This window comes from Micropterus dolomieu, linkage group LG17 (genome assembly GCF_021292245.1).
Source record: "Micropterus dolomieu isolate WLL.071019.BEF.003 ecotype Adirondacks linkage group LG17, ASM2129224v1, whole genome shotgun sequence".
NCBI lineage: Eukaryota > Metazoa > Chordata > Actinopteri > Centrarchiformes > Centrarchidae > Micropterus > Micropterus dolomieu.
In genome coordinates, this window is record NC_060166.1 from 20,971,781 (window position 1) to 20,988,191 (window position 16,411).

Genomic DNA, 16,411 nt, shown 5'->3' on the forward strand with positions numbered 1-16,411 from the left:
GCAAAATAACAAAACCAGGTGTCAATAACACAAAGCATGCATGCAAAGATTGAGGGGGTCAAATGGGCTGAGTCATACTTTTCTACAGGGTAACTGCTGAAGGGGGCCAATAAAGAACACTAAGTACACTAAGTGAATGCTACAAATAATATTAAAATGACATTCTTTTAGATAAAACTTTGTTTACTTTTTGATTGCTCTTAACAGAAGAACATAATAAAATAATTAATAATTACATTAAATCACATCAACAGAGTGATCAACAACACCTTTTTGTTGACCAATTTACTGTAGCTCTCAAACGTTAGCAAACATTAGCTTCACAGAATGACAGAAGAAGCTGCTGTTCAGGTTTGAATGTCCAAAGATCCTGATGAAAGCAAAGTACATGTATTGACATGATCATCTTAAAAGTATAACTGAGTGATTCTGACTATGATTCTGGCTAGCTTTAGCCGTCTGTCAGTGCTCCACTGCTAACAAGCTACAACATATTGAGCTGGAAATATATAACAGCTTTGATTCTTCCCTTGATTTTATGGGAGAAACGTAAGCACAGGAAGGTTATTGCCACATTTCAAAAACGACACGGTTGCAAAACCTGTTAATGCTTAGCTAACAGTTAAGGTTTCTCCAGGTAAATGAGTTTAATTCAAGCTTGTTGATATGCTCTTTAAAGTCTGAAATATATGTCTGAAAAAAACTCCCAAATTCATCTTTCAAACTGACTATTTGTGGTTTGCTGAATATGGTATTTGTAGGGATCCCCCAACTGGGATGGTTGGCTAGGAGGTCAGTCTGCTTTGTGCTGTGTCGGTAGCCATTATGTAGACCAGACTGCAGCAGACAGTACAGTTAATAAGACACACCGGGCCATTTTACACCCCAGTCTATCTCTGCATCCCCTCCCATTACTGTGGAAACTGCACTGCCTCACAGTACAAAAAAAGCAGGTTATCTGGGTGTGAGTATTTAACCCCACAGCTACACTGGATGTGTTTGTGTGACAGTGCTCATACTCAGTGGGGGGGCAGCTATGCGCCAGCTGCTTTTATGCTGCATGTGAGCTGCGCTGCCATAAAGCTACAGGGACACGTTTCAATGCTGATCTTAAATGTGAACCATAGACTGTAGTGTGAACATATGTGTAGGTAAACATAATTGGTAGTACAGTCAAAAGTGAGACATGACCAGTCATTACACCTGATCAGTAGGTAATGATTAGTTATCGGTGATGTGTCATTAAGCACATGGACCTAAAGGATCCATTAAGTAAAGGGCTATTATGTAGATTCACAGGAAGTAATCATTAACATTAACATAACACTCTGCTCTTAAGTGTGAGATTAAAATGTGTTTCTCTGAGAGTGTGCTCCACCACAGCTCTGCGTTATTGTAATCCTTAATTTAGTGTAATTCAGTAAATACTTGTTAGTTATGTAATATCTGGCAAGTTTGCTCCTCACCTGTTAGTAACTACTATTTTTCTGTACCTTTGTTTTTAGGTGTTAGCGAAAAATAAGAGCATTTGGTTCAAAACACCGGTGTTTCACCTTTAATTGATCATAATGTAAGCGGCCTCTTGCAGAACTCAAGTAGAGGCTGTGACACATGTAGCGGGGCCAAAGGAGCGCTAACCTGATAACTGCAGGCTGCTACATATCAAAGATGAGTCCAGCCTAACAAGCCTTGATGTTGTCTGACAAGAAGAAAAAGACTTTCAAAGATCAAAACCATGGTCTCTCTTTTTCTCTCCCTTTTTTCTCTTTTTGGCTGTAGATCCGTACATATGTGGACTCTCTTACATTATTCTCTCTTACTTACACCCTCTATTTTGGATCTCTCCTTTTGCCAATCACTCTGCTTGGAAACATGTCCTTTGGCCATCTGTTTATTTTAATTTATACTTTATCCGTGTTGGTTTTTGGAAATTTGGATTTTGTGGGATAATATTTTTTACAAAGCATCTGTTTAAAATACATCATCTATCTACCTCTTTAGCTAGCTGGTAGAAAAGATTTGACAGGTAGGGACAGGGAATGGGGGGCTAATGAGCAGCGTTATTAGCCCTCCATTAAACGGGCCTTCACATAGTCCATTTAGTGTCAACCCTCCAAAATTCATCTTAGATTTGCAGTACCTGCTGTGTTAGCAAAATGAATTATGGCTCCCTGCTTCTTTATCCCCTCTGACAACAATTGATTGTGGAAGTGAAGTAAGTAGCAATTGTGGCGTTATTCAAGTCATTACATACTTGGCCAGGCTATGCTGGATTACTCTTCCAAATCCCCTGTTTATGTATTGTTGTTGAAAGCGGCATTAAAATGTCCCTGGTTGGGCATTGTGCGATGTGAGGAAAATGTTATTTACCATTTCTAACAAGCTTGACTTTGGAGTTATGTTCTTTTCAGGCTATTACAGCCCCAACGGCTCTGCTCATTGTAAGTGCACTGGGATTGTTAAAAGGGGAGCTGATAATAAAGAATTGGAGGGGAAGAGCAAGACAGAGATGAGAAAGCGAGTGAAAAAGGGTCTTTTAGCTTCTCCCCCCCCGCTGGATTCTTGAACCTGGCGGCTCCTGGTGAATCAGGACTCATTGGCATGCAAACACATCTTCTGCTCTCCTCTTCTCTCTCCTATCCTCTCTTGCACACTGAAGATTATGCATATAGAGAGTGGGAGAGTGTGTTAATCTTACGTTAGCCGTGAAGAGAAGAGCCGTGTCCCATATTTATATGCATGCGTGTGTTTGTGTGAGTAAGTGAGTTTTATGTTTTCCTAACTTGTGATCCAGTGCTGTTAAAAGAGCCTGAAAGCAAGATCGCTTGAGGGTTCTCACCTGTAATGATGAATCGGGAAGAAATAGGGAGACGCTGAGAGAGAAGATTAAAGAAAGAAGCAGGCAAAGGATGAAGCAGAGAGGAAATACAGAGAGGACAGAAAGATGGAGGATAGAGGAGAGAGCGAGAGAGGAGAAGGATACAGGTGAGGCAAAAGAACAAAGAGGGTAAGCAAGGGAGGGAAGCAGAGAGATAGAGCAGAGTGAGATGGAGTTGGGACTAGGTTACTAATTACTGGGTCATGGAGTGGATAAGTTTCATCTATTGCACCTCCTGCGATGTCAGCTGTACCCTTTGATTTTGTATGATGTATAACCTTTATGAAGGTTATAATGTTTTTTGTTGAAACTGTTTTAGAGAGGTGTTGGTTCAACTTCATTGTAATTTTGGAGGCTGCAGACTGCAGTGCTGCCGAACTGTTTTGCGTTATACTTACAGGTGTTTCTATTATTTGCTCCACCCCATTTATATCTGCAAGGGCAGACTAAAGAACAGAAATAGCTCTCTGTACAATGCAATACAGTGTGCATACAATGGGTGCAATTGCTTTGCAGTGGTTGTTATAACAAGCCAAGAAACCCTGGAAGTAGGAAGCCTCCCACATTGAACTACTGCCGATACAGAGGTGCTTTTCTAATCAAAGCATGTTCTCCTCTAACCTGCTTCAGCCCACATGACAAAGGGCCCAAGAAGAGATCTGAGACAGGACTTTGTTTTTCTCTCACTGCGCTGTGCAGTCTGGTCCAGACCCCTAAAACCGCCAACCACACCTCCGATTTGTTCAGCAATTCCTTCATTCATTCGTGACAAATAGCAACAGAAAAACGAGTGTGAACGACATGGTCGCAGTTGTTGAAAGTCAACGTACAGAAATATTAACCGTTGAGCTGACACTTCTTCCATCTTAGTGAAAGATCATAAATGTTAACTGCTCTGAGTCACTGCTACTGAAGCTTTCACACTGACTAATAATTGATACCTCGCTACTAACTGGTTAGGGCAAAACAAAACAAAGTGACCACCCCCTGATTATCCGGCTACTGAAGTTGTAGTTTGTTTGCTCGCATGTTTGTTCTATTTGCTTTTCTTCTACTCTACATGGTCCTAATTATGTTTCCATATCAATTTATCCTACCTGTGAATACAGAGGTGGTGACAACTTTGCTCTCCTGACTCCCTCTGACAGCGTTGAGGCTGATCTCGTATTCTGTCGCAGGAAACAGACTGGACAAGGTGTAGTTGGTGACATCGCTGTCAATCACCACGCTGTCCACTCGACCTGCAGGAGACATCAGAGAGAGACCAACATCAGAACTGCTGCCATCACTCTTGAGCTTATGTTTCTTTATGTACAGGGTATACCGCTTACGCAACTGCTGTGTGTTTTGCATCGCAGAGTACATTTTTAATTAAAAATTCAATAAACTTTCCCTGATAAAATGTTAGAATTAATTAGATATGACAGAGTGTGTATCAAGGTTCCCTGCTACAAAATATCTTACATTAGAAAGACTGCTACACCAAATGCCATGTTCATTTAACTGTAACATTAAAATGCAGTGTGCCGGCATGTATGCTCAGATAATAAATACCACATTATTATAATGCAATGGAGACAGATGTTACAGTATGTAAAGAATATGCTACCTCTGGCTGACTGGTAGGACAGCTTATAGTATTCAAACGGAGCCAGTGGTTTGATCCAAGAGATAGTCACTGAGTCTTCGGTCACATCCGACACCGCCATCTCTTTGGGTGGGTCCATACCTAAAAGAGAGATGATGGGTGGGGGAGTGTTAGCATGGGATCAAAAATGGTCCACAGTGGGCAACATGAGAGGCCAAAGATCATGGGTGATGAGTTTCTTCTGATCCCAGAAGCACAACAGAAGCGCATTGTGTGGTATGTTATGAAGCAAGTTCACGAATTTACATAAAAATTTAAAAGAATCAGTGTCCTTGAAAGCCGAAGCATTTATAGTAATCCTTGCTTTGTCCATTTCTTCATTGCATTTCCATAAACAGACCTGTCCGTAGTCTGAGGAAGCATTTTTATGCAAATTTGTAACATAAATAACCATCAAAAGATATTCCAAGAGAAATCTAGCTTCATCCAGCTAAAACAACACAATGGTGGGTAGAATTAGCATTGAGACGGAGCAGGGCTTACTCAAAGGAAACACCCCCCACCCCGCTGACAATGTCTTATGTGTCTCCTGAGACTATCAGGCTGCCATGGAAAAGGTTATGGCGAAAACAATGTGAGGCGGCAATTAAACTGATGAAAGGTCCTTAGCTACAAGAAAAAGAAATGGAGGGATAAAGAAAGTCAGAGAGGGGGGATAGAAAAAAGACAAAATAGAACAGGAGAAGATTAAGAGATGACATCCATCTCTTGGTGTGGACAAAGGGCGAAAGGGGCAGCACTTGTAAACCAACCTCTCCACTACCTCTTTCCTGCTTTGAAAAGAATAATGGCTATTATTCACAAGCACAGGGGGCAATTTATAACTCCTGGCCTTATACTTATTTAAATTTCACTTGTGTGACATACAGTAGTAGCATTTATATAAGTTTGTGATTATTCATGCATGCATATCTCAGTAACGTATGTTTGCTTTGGCAAAGGTGGTACTCAAGAATAACGGCTGAAAATGGGAACAGTTAAACAGTGGTTCTGTCAGATATATTTACTGCTACTGACTTTATCCGCCTGGAAGATCACAATTCAATTTGCACTGTGTAAGCTAATGCATGAATGTGGCCCTCAGGCGGAGCTCCATTAAAGCACTGTTTTAACTGACCATAGCAGCAGAACGACTGTCAGTCTGATAAACCAAAACACCTACTTCCTATAACTGTGGTTTAAACATAGGGCGGCAGAGAGATTTTAGATGTAGCAAGTCCTAGTTAAAAGCACACCTAATTATACAAGGAAAGCCACAGTGCAGTCTGTTATCAGCGCTCACATTCAGACATGCGAGATCAAAGCAGGACACAGAAATTACCGGAGTCTAAAGACAGGTGCAAGAAATACTGTGCATCTGTCTCAAAATCCCCATCCAATTTCACCCTTAAAATCTGCTTATCATCGTGTGGCGGTGAATGTAAAGAGTGAGTGCAGTGGAAGCTGCCAAGGTATTATATGAAACTGGCAGGGTAATCAGATGACAGCATGCAGGTGTCTCTGGCACTGATGCAAAGTTAATATCTCTATTGTTCATTGCTGACATTCCCCTTTTCTCTATTTGTCTTCAGTCGCCTCTTATTTTCTCTTTTGATGATTCCCCTATTCCCTCATTTCTGTCTTGCCCATTGTCTCTCTCTCAGGAAGGTTGCGCCTTCCCATTCATTCTCTTCCCAGATGTGAATAACACACTTGGAATCAAAAGAAAATGTTTCTGAGAGCGCCTTTCATAATAAGCCAATTAATGAAAAATTACATGGTAATATTGTATAATATATTAACAAAGAAAGAGAAAGGTTTGAAGGATCGCTGCAAAGCAGTCGAAAGAAAAATATTTTAATCAAAAACAAATGGAGCAGAGAAAATGTGAATAAGCGGGAGTGATAAAAGGCATGACGATAAGAAAAATTATCAATTCAAAAAGAGAGACAGGAAACAGAGTACAAAGCATGAGCTGGCAGCGTCTCTTATACTAAATTTTAAAGTTATAATTTTAGCCCACACACTGCACCTGCCCTCCACCTCTCTCACCTTTCTCCTCTCTGTCCTTGTCTTAATTAGAGAACCATTTGTCAGCAGTTTCAACGACTACGTTTGAGTTTAGAATAAACATGCAAAAACACTGGATCATTATACAGAAGAATAAAACAAGCTAGTATTTTTGGAAATGAAAGAAAGAAGAAGAAGAAAATAACCCCCTCCCCCCAAGGCAGATCTGTAATTATAAAGCTCATTCTGCTGTGGTTCTGTGCAAATGAAATGCTCAAACAGCATTTTTGTAAATACATATTTAAATTACAATTTCCATTTCTTACACGCTTTTCCTCCTTTTTCCTTTCTCACTTCCCCACTTTTCTTTCTAAAAATACTTACTCTCTATTATTCCCCTCCTTAATCCTAAATGGTACTCAAGGACATTCCAGTGCCACCGGCCTCATTAAACCCCCAAAACAGTGCAACCCATTCATAAATTTGATGAACATGATTAGCACTGAAACAATTAGTCAGTGAATCGGTTAGTTGATCGACCAAGAAATAATTATTTCAATAATTAATTAATTATTAAGTCGCAGCATCATAAGTGTGAGGATCTGCTGCTGTTTCTTGTGTCTTATGCGATAGTAAAGTGAATATATAGAAAAGCAATCATTGATTAATCTACAGATTAATCAATATAAATTATCATTAGTTACAGCCTTAAATGTTATCTTGTGTTAATTTCATTGGCACAGAAAAATCCAGGCACAGTGACCATTCATGGACAAACAGTAGTATGAAGTAAGGATGCATCACTACCGCTTGCATACAAAGCCATAAACCTTCACGGTGCTCATCTGTGTCATCCCACCTTTAACACCACTTTTCCAATGAAATCAAGCATCTCACCTGTAGTGAGTGATGCCGTAATGGCCTCAGAGGTAACATCCCCCTGTATTGTGATTAGGCTGATGGTGTACGGAGTGGACGGCAGCAGTCCCTGGACCAGTGACCTTGTCTTGGAGCCGTCCAGTGTCACCTTAGAGGTGTCGGTCCCGTCGTCAGAGCTGTAGCTCAAGATGAAGAGGTCAGCAGGCGGTGCTGGGGCACTCCAGGCCACCGACACAGAGTCTGAAGTCACCTCTGACAAGTAGAGGTGAGTTACGGGCCTGATTCCTGGAGGAACGGGGGTTTAAAGGTCACCGGAGAGCTTTCAAGGACAAGTGAAAAGCTGGCCACAAGCAGGAAACGCCGATGAAAAATAAATAAATAAATAATTAAAATCCAGCTGCCACTGTTATGGAGATGACAGACAAGCGACAGACAAGCGGTTCAGTGATGGATGGAAGCTGCCCTGGGTGGTATAATTGATCGTTTATAACACAGTTGAGAAAATTAGCCTTGGGTGTATTCTTGATGGGGAAGGTGAGAGTGAGAGCATATCACAATCATGTGGAAGTAATGATTTAATTGGTCATAAAAAAATGAGAAACTAATGAGATTATCCGCCATAAAGATGAAGATGTGATTGGACTGTTCACAATAAGAAAAAAGAGAAATGATGATGATAGCAGATGCTGTTGTCAAAATGTATGCCCTGGACCGGAGATGATGTAATGAATATGAAACCAGCGTAGCAGCTGACACAGCAACAAATGCAAGACAATTTGAGTTTAATTAGCCATGTGTGGATGTATAAATAGCAGTGAAAACATAACACTGATTTATCCAGATTAAAGGCATCCTGTGGACTTTTTCTTTGTAATCAATCACCATTTGAAACCTACATTGATTACACTTGCCTGCATTTATGTTCTTCTCTTTCATTGGTTAATGGCTACCTTTTATGCCGCACTTCCTTCACCAACTGTCAACCTGCATTACCACCTTGGGCAGTCAGCAGACGTTTGTCACGTGAACCGCATACTGCTGGTGTGTGTGTGTGCTTGTATGGAAGATGTGATACAAATAACACACTCATCCAAACATGGCTCTATAGCACAAATAGTGGTGAAAAACTCCACAAACTTTACCTTTTAAAAAGAAAAGATGATGGCTTTACTTCAATTATGGATTAAACAGTGCAGAAGAAGGAGCGAGAGTCAGTGTAATGTGATGGCCGCCCTGTACAGGTCTTAATGACATCCTGTTTATAGCACAGAACATGTCGATGAACTTTTACAGATAAAGGTCAGTTGAGAAGTGTAACTTGGCCTGTGAAGAAAGCTGTGCAATTCCTTCTGTGGCTATGTCGGAACTTTCTAAAAACACCCTAATGATGTTATCTGGGTTATCTTAATTTGGGTTAGGGGAAAAAAAGGGGACATAAAGCTGCATTAATTGCTCATTTTTGGCAGAAAGGCTTAATACTTTAGACTTAGGCACCAAAACTACTTGGTTAGGTTTAGGAAAAATGAAAGCCAGAAAGCCCTTAAGGCAAACTTCTCCAATTTACGCATTAATTACAACCAGGGATGCACTGAAATGAAAATTCTTGGCCGAAGCCGAAACCGAATATAATGAAACACTTTCTCTTTTTTTACCCATTTATTTAGCCTTTTTTTAAAAATCTTTGCATAAATTAAATAGTCAAAATGTGCTTTTTACTCAGTTTCCCACAGGATTTGGAGAGACAATGGTGGGTGGGTCTGCAAATGCCGATTTTTGCGTCTCCGAATATTCGGTGCTAATTACAACTATGCTATTGGTTACATTATGGCAAACGTAATTTTTGGAGGTCCCCCCATAGCAGGGACTAAAAGTCAGGATATCTCGGCCTCTTCCAAAACTGCAATAACTCACATAATGTTAATAGACGGGATGTGACACAGAAGCCCCAAACTGTTGACAAGTATTTCCCCTTATGTAAGGGGTTTCTCACTCTTGCTGCTGTTAGCCTACTGAATATACCTACTGAATATATTAAAAACTTTGGAAAAGAATAAGAATGAATGATGAAAGAATCCTTCAGTGTGCTGTAGTGTCAAAAACAGGACTGCAATGATAATTAATAAATAAGGAGAGGTTTGCAGATGCCTACTTACAGGAAGTTCATACTCTGTGACAAGAGACAAACTGAAGGACAGATAGTGTTGCTCCGAAGGCAGTCGTGGGATTTATATTAGAAAATAGTTCAAGATCACACTTTAGATTATTAACCAGATTCTCTTCCCCCTATGAGTTCACCTGAGTGCAGCCAGACAGATGTTACCAATATGGCCAAGTGAACGGTGGATGAGAAGATGACAGGTTATTAATTATTTTTCCTCTGATTCTCCTGATCTGTCACTTAATCGTTCTCTCATCTCTCCTCTCCAGATGGTTAGAGTGGTGTTACAAAAGGAGCCACAGATTACAAAAGATGATGAATGTGATGATGATCTCTATGATGACGATGATGATGGTTATGGTGACAACTGCCGTGGCGGTCACAATGAAGGAAGATGTGATGATGATAAGAGTGAAGAAAAGAATGACAAAACTGACAGCAGGTAAGCGCATGCCCATCATTATGACACCGTCCTTTTGTGCAGCTGAAAATCACATCAAGCTCTCTGTAAAAATAACAAAGAACCAACAGTGCAGCGTAGATTGACAGGCAATCCGACATGCTGTTGGACGAGAAGACAGAAGTCTGGAGAAAAGAAAACTTTGTTGTGATTGAAATTCTCAGAGAAAGAGGTAACAATGAGCTGAGAGAGATGAAGAGCTGCGCAAAGCAGAAAGCACCGAGTGTGACAGCAAAACTGAGTCAATGTGTGGTGAAAAGGAATCAGAAGAAACAGAAACACAAATGCATTTAGATGCAAAACAGAGGCGCAATTAGGGAACACTTGTAACAAGCTCATTAGCTGACTTGAATAATTTACCTCTGCTAATTGCTTCTTCAAAGTCTTTTAGGGTCCTCCGTTTTCTATCAGCGTGACTCACCTTACCTGCTGCTACACTTTAGTTCATGAAATTCACCTTTCGACTTCATTACACAACACTGTTGTTAAAATCGTTCTCTAGCTTTCTGCAGTAATAGGCTGATCTTTCATGTCTTTATCTGAGCAGAGAAAACACTCGGGAGTGAATTTATCTTTGTTCTGTCTGATAATTGAGTGGATTAAACAGATGCTGTACCGCAACCTTGATACTCCAGAAAAGTTTATATCGAGCTGTTGGAGAGAAAAAGACACAGGAGGACGGCTGGTATTCAGCCATCAATAATGCTGCACATAAGCAACGCTGTTAACCAGTTTGATTATTTTAAATGTGACTATTCTCTCTACCTGTGAAGGCGTCTATGGTAGCTGCAGTGCTCTGCTGTCTTCCTCTTCTTGCTGCTACAGTGATGGTGTACTCAGTCCCAGGCTCAAGGTCCGTAAGAGTGGTGGTGGTTACATCTTTAGGCACTGTCAGCTGGAAAAGGAAGACATAGTTAAGCACAAATTCAATTCTCTAGACACCTGGAGACTACTTCATAATAAAAAGGTCATAGCCTTGTTGGTCCTTGTAGGGATGAGTGTACAGTATACACCTTCATGGCAATTTATATGTGCCATGTTGTATCTATTATCCATTCATCTGTCAGATTCTTTACCTCACTAGTGACGCCAGAGGAGGATGTGTAGGTGATCTTGTAATGGTCGATGGGGCCCTGGACCACGCCCCACACCAGAGTGATGGTGTTGTCTGTGGAAGCCGTCACAGTTAGATCCAAGGGCACATCCAAGTCTAACAGAGGGGAAACTATATGTCAGTAAAGCTTCTTTAATGTTTCCAGCAAAAATGTAAAACAGAAAAGGTAGCATTAAGGCAGGCTACTGCATGAGCATATTAACACTGTTACCCAGTTACCTAGTGCACCTGAGTGACTGCTGGTGATATTGCTATTAAAATATAGATTATATACCAAGCGAGGATGAAAATGTCATATTTTCCTTTATTGCATCTCCATTTACTCTTTAATAGAACAATAAATAGGTTCATTCATATTCCTTAGCTTCTGACCTTTCAAAGGAGACCAGAATTATGCATCTAGGCTTAATGGTTGAGGAGTTCTTAAGGATTCATTTTGGGTATCTTATTTTAGGCGTTTTTCCTGGAAATAGGTGTTTCCAAGAGGTTAAGTAGCAAATGCACTTGCGTCCATTTGTGCGCCCATGGGAGTGTTGGTCTTAAAAGTAGGTGGACCCAGGCAATTTATTGGCGCATTACTATCTTGAGGCAGCAGAGAGCAATTGCGCAATTGACCAAAAACCTTTTTATATACGGTCTATGCCAAAAACAAACAAACAAAAAATCATGTTCTGTGTTCTTCTACACATCCAACACATTGTTTTGAGTTTGTTCCGTCATGCCACATTTATAACTACAGTTTTTAATTTTGCTGCTGTAATGCCCCACAATATCATGGAAACCTTTAAAATTACTGAAAGCATCTGTCTGTATGTTAACAGAATCCACTCAGCAGTGTTCAGACACTTCACTGATAAACCACAGAGCTGCAGAGAAACATTACACTTCACTATTATTTATTTTTATAATCACATCCACACCACAGTCCATATCCCCCCTCTGCTGTGAGTATGCAATTCAATGAGTCAATTGATGGTGTTTATAATGCGCCATTCATCCGCTATTATAATAGCAATGCGCCAAGGTATAAGAGCACCTGGCTTTTAAAGGGAATGGGAGATGACACTCATGTTACGCCCAAAAGACATGAATAATTCACAGACTAAGTACAGCCCTTTTGGACCATGTCCCTGGCACACTGACCATTTTTTCTGATGTTAAACTAGCAAAATTGGAGTTGGACTCATCCCAAATGCCACTGCTCCATGCGCTTCATGCCATGCGCTTAAGTTGTGAAAATTTGGCCAAGAAAGCCCTTACTGATTCACTGATTTAACACCTTCTGTATGCTTATCTACTGTGTATCCTCCTATTCGGCACTGCATTGACATTGAAAGTTAGACCGTCTCTGATTTTTTAAAACAGTTTTTAAGCAGTCAGCTTCCAGGACGGACCTCTGAAATAACATAATGATTCTGATTTTAATCTTTTTTTATTTGTTCTGTTCTTATGTTTGTCCTTTTCTTTACTGCTGCAATAGCCTAACTTGCCCACTGAATCATCAGTGTTTAATTCTCATGTAATCATCTACTGCACTGTTCCCAGATCCCTCAGTGTTTTTAGAGCTCCTTGTCAAATGGAGTTTTTCTTGGAAAAGAAAGAACTTTAACTAAGGCCACTGTTAATGGAAATGACGCTTTCAGCAACTCACATTTTTAGTAACATGAGCACAGCTGTGTGCCGGGAAGACCGGAGATGTTGTCATATTATTTAAAGCTAATTCAGAAAGATGTGATAGCTGTAGTGCACTTTCAAAGTTCAAAGAGAGTGCAAAAAATAGGGGGGTAGAAAGAACTTGTTCGTAACACAAATCAAGGCATAATTTGGCAAAGTGCAAAATACCTTCAGCCATTAAAATAATTGCAACAGGAGGAACGATGTGCTGCTTGACAGTCAACGTGAGGGAACGATTAGCAAAGCAACTTCACGCACAAACATTTCAAACAGAAGGTTAAATGGGCCCTTTTATTTCATCTTTCAGCCCAACAACTCAAAACACAATAAAAATTCAAATAGGCGATCAAGTACTGAGGTAAAGAGAGGGCCATTAGCAAAATGGTATGCATTATTACGGCTTTAAAATGCTATAATGGGAACTTTGACCCGGGTGGGTAATATAAAGCAGCCACACACCGTTCTCAAATAGCACAAGTCTTGCCAAAATCTGATTTGCTTAATTTCACTAAAATGGCTTTTAATGGTTGGAACAGGAGCACTGACCAACAGCACTAACTGGGAATGTATAATAACAAATGGGCAGAGCAGCCTGCTGTGAAACGGAGATTTCCAGTACAGTGCGGCTGTGATTCACTTAGGCTACATTCAGACTGCAGGCCAATGTGACCCAAATCCGATTTTTTTCCCCATATGTGACCCAGATCTGATCTTTTTTAACAGTGTGAACAGGCCAAGTCACATGGAATCTGATCTTTTACAGTTCGGATTTGGGCCACTTTCCTATGTGGTCCAAATAGATTGGATCTTTTTGAATGCGACCTGAGTCTGGACGGTCAGGTCGGAATTGATGTGACTTTGATGTCACTCTAGAGCAGCTGTTGTCACAGTTTTGTGGTAGGCAGAGCTGCAGTGATTGAAAAAGCTCCACAAAGAAGCCATTATTAAACACGTGGCTCTCTTCCTCCTCCACCTTGCTATCATCTGCTCACAAATTCCCTTTCTTACACCTGAAATCTACCGGATCTCGAGCTCTTTTCTGAGTTATGTGCATACTATTTGTGGAGTGGATAGTGAGAGTGAGAGTTAGAGTGAGAGAGAGAGAGAGAGAGAGAGAGATGTGGGGCAGACGCGTTGTACAGCGACAGAAACCGTAATGACAAAGTTGTGAACACTTGTCATAATTTGGGAGGGATGTGACCCTGGGAGGAAACCGGGCAATGAAACATGAGTGTATGAGCTAAACAGGAATAACCGGAGCTAACCTCTGTGGCTCTGTTTACTTCTGTACAACAGCGTGCTGCGTGTGACATCGTGTTAGTCTTCTGCGCATGCGGGTCACTTTCATGCACACTGGAGTCTGATTGGGCCACGTTTAAGCAATAACATGAACTGTCTAATAAAAAAATCGGAATTGAGCATTGAGGCCTGCAGTCTGAACGTAGCCTTAGTAACACACAGTAATTCACTCACCTGTCCTGGCGTTCATTGTTGCTGGTGTACTCTGGTTGCTACCCTTCATGGCAGAAATGCCGATGCCGTACTCCGTGCCTGGCAGCAGGTCTGAGGCACAAAGACACAGAGGGAGCTGGTTACTAATTTAACACAAAACATCGCAGATGCTTATAAGACACAGATTTGTTTTACACTCTTCTTCTCACTCAAAGTGCATGTCAATTAGATGGAGTTCTAATCTAAACAGCCCGATTAGCTTTACATCAGTGATGACGTTAAGGCACATTTACACGTACATCAGTATGATTTCTGAAGGAACCCGCCTTTTTTTGCCAACCAGTTAAATGATGATTGTCAAATCAATTCAGCACGTCCACACAGAGTTTTTGAAGCTACAGAAATAAAGATCAAGAGATGAGCAATGGAAATGAGAGTGAATGACCGAGATTATTTGTAGAGAGAGGGGGAGGGGCAGAGAAGGAATGAGAGTGAGAGTGCAGGCCGCATCGATCACATAGAATAACACAGGGACCTTTTACTTCTATTCTTATGCTGGCCATGCCCTTTCCAGCACTATGGCCTTTCAGAAAAAACATCCCAGCTGACCCCTCCTTTTCTGACAGCCTGTCAATATGCCCGCAGGACAACAAGCATTTCTAAAGATACAATCAGTAGCCTGTCAGCCAAGTGTTAGTGTTGTCTCTGGAGATAATCCTGCCATGTAAAACACACAGGCACTTCCCAGCTTCTTCAGTACACATTAGGCGCACTGCTACAGATGTTGATACTAAATTATTCAATAAAAACTGTCTCTACAACAGATGAAATAAAAGCACCACATCACATCCTTCTCACTTACCTGTGAGAGTTGTCTTAGTGGTAGTTCCCTCATTGCGTGGCACAATGACTTTATCATACTGGTCTCCTGCTAAAGTGCTGTACACCACCTGGTAGCCCTCCACCTACGTTTAAACATATACATTCAAACATTAACACCAAACAGAAGGAAACATTTGAAAGTATTTTCAACCAAATGAAGGAAACACAAGGCTATCCAGAACAGCAAAAAAAAAAACTTTTAAATTTTACACTGCATTACAGATGGTTCATAGAATTCATGGTTTATTCTACAGTAGCCTGGTGTGAGAGTTGGCTCTGCGTCAACACTGCAGATTCCTGAGGATGAATACATTTGTAGTGTTAACAAGCATCAAAACAGACTAGCTTCATAAGTCTGGTTGTATAGTTAGTGAGCTCTGGTAATATCATTGTGACTAGTGAGTGAAACAATGTGATTTATTACATTTTACTTTACTGCACCCGATAAATATGTGTGCCACAATGTGTGCCACATTCCACATGATTGGTATTTACGAAATGCAGACCCACCTTTGTGTGAAGATAAAGTGCTCAATACAACAAGACAGAGTTTAACAAAATGGGAGGTAAAAAAACAACCTGCTTAAGGGCAAGCATGCAGGAAGGGTCAAGGGAGGGTAGATAAAGTCAGGGGACTCAGGACTATGCTATTTTTACAAAAAGGACATAATTAACACATGCTCAGTGATACCAAAGGTTAAGATTCTGCTGAAGCTATGATGTATTTCAGGAGATTCCACTACACTTATTTAAAAGTGAGAAAAACTCAAAGAAGGAGATTCTAATATTGGGAGGTTTAGCATGAATAGTGTCCAGTGGTGGTAGAAGTATCCAGAACTTAAGTAAAGGTACCTACTGTATCGGACAATCAAAAGCCCTATTACTTTTTTATTATTATTATTTTTACTAGTGCTGGGCAATGATTAAAATTTTTAATCACGATTAATTGCATGATTTTCTTGAGATTAATCATGATTAATTATGTGCAAATTTGTTGTGCGCAGAAATTAAATAATGAATTCTAAAGTAGTGTATTGCGCACTTTTAATTTAGATGTACTGCTATATACACAAAAGTGCAATAACATGTGATTTGCAAACACTTTAAACAAAAAATGTTTTTCTTGTAAATCTCAACTTAAACATTAATCAAATCAAATCTAAAACCAAAGCAATTTTCCACTGCCAGGGCATTACCTTTTATCTAGCTTGTTAAAACAAGCGGTCAAAAAAGTTACTATCAGAGTCCAGTTTTCTTGGGGGGGGGGGGGGGGGGGG

At 40.5% G+C, this 16,411-nt stretch overlaps 1 protein-coding gene across 1 annotated transcript in view; it reads right to left on the reverse strand.

Moving 5' to 3' along the window:
* Positions 1-16,411, reverse strand: part of LOC123986100 (tenascin-R-like) — a 113,256-nt gene that overhangs the window by 49,243 nt on the left and 47,602 nt on the right. Inside the window, exons 14-19 of the mRNA XM_046074182.1 lie at positions 15,115-15,217; positions 14,274-14,363; positions 11,089-11,222; positions 10,778-10,907; positions 4,488-4,607; positions 3,976-4,119 (exon numbers count right to left, since the gene is read on the reverse strand). Coding sequence (XP_045930138.1) covers positions 3,976-4,119; positions 4,488-4,607; positions 10,778-10,907; positions 11,089-11,222; positions 14,274-14,363; positions 15,115-15,217 — 721 coding nt within the window. The remainder of the gene's footprint in view (positions 1-3,975; positions 4,120-4,487; positions 4,608-10,777; positions 10,908-11,088; positions 11,223-14,273; positions 14,364-15,114; positions 15,218-16,411) is intronic.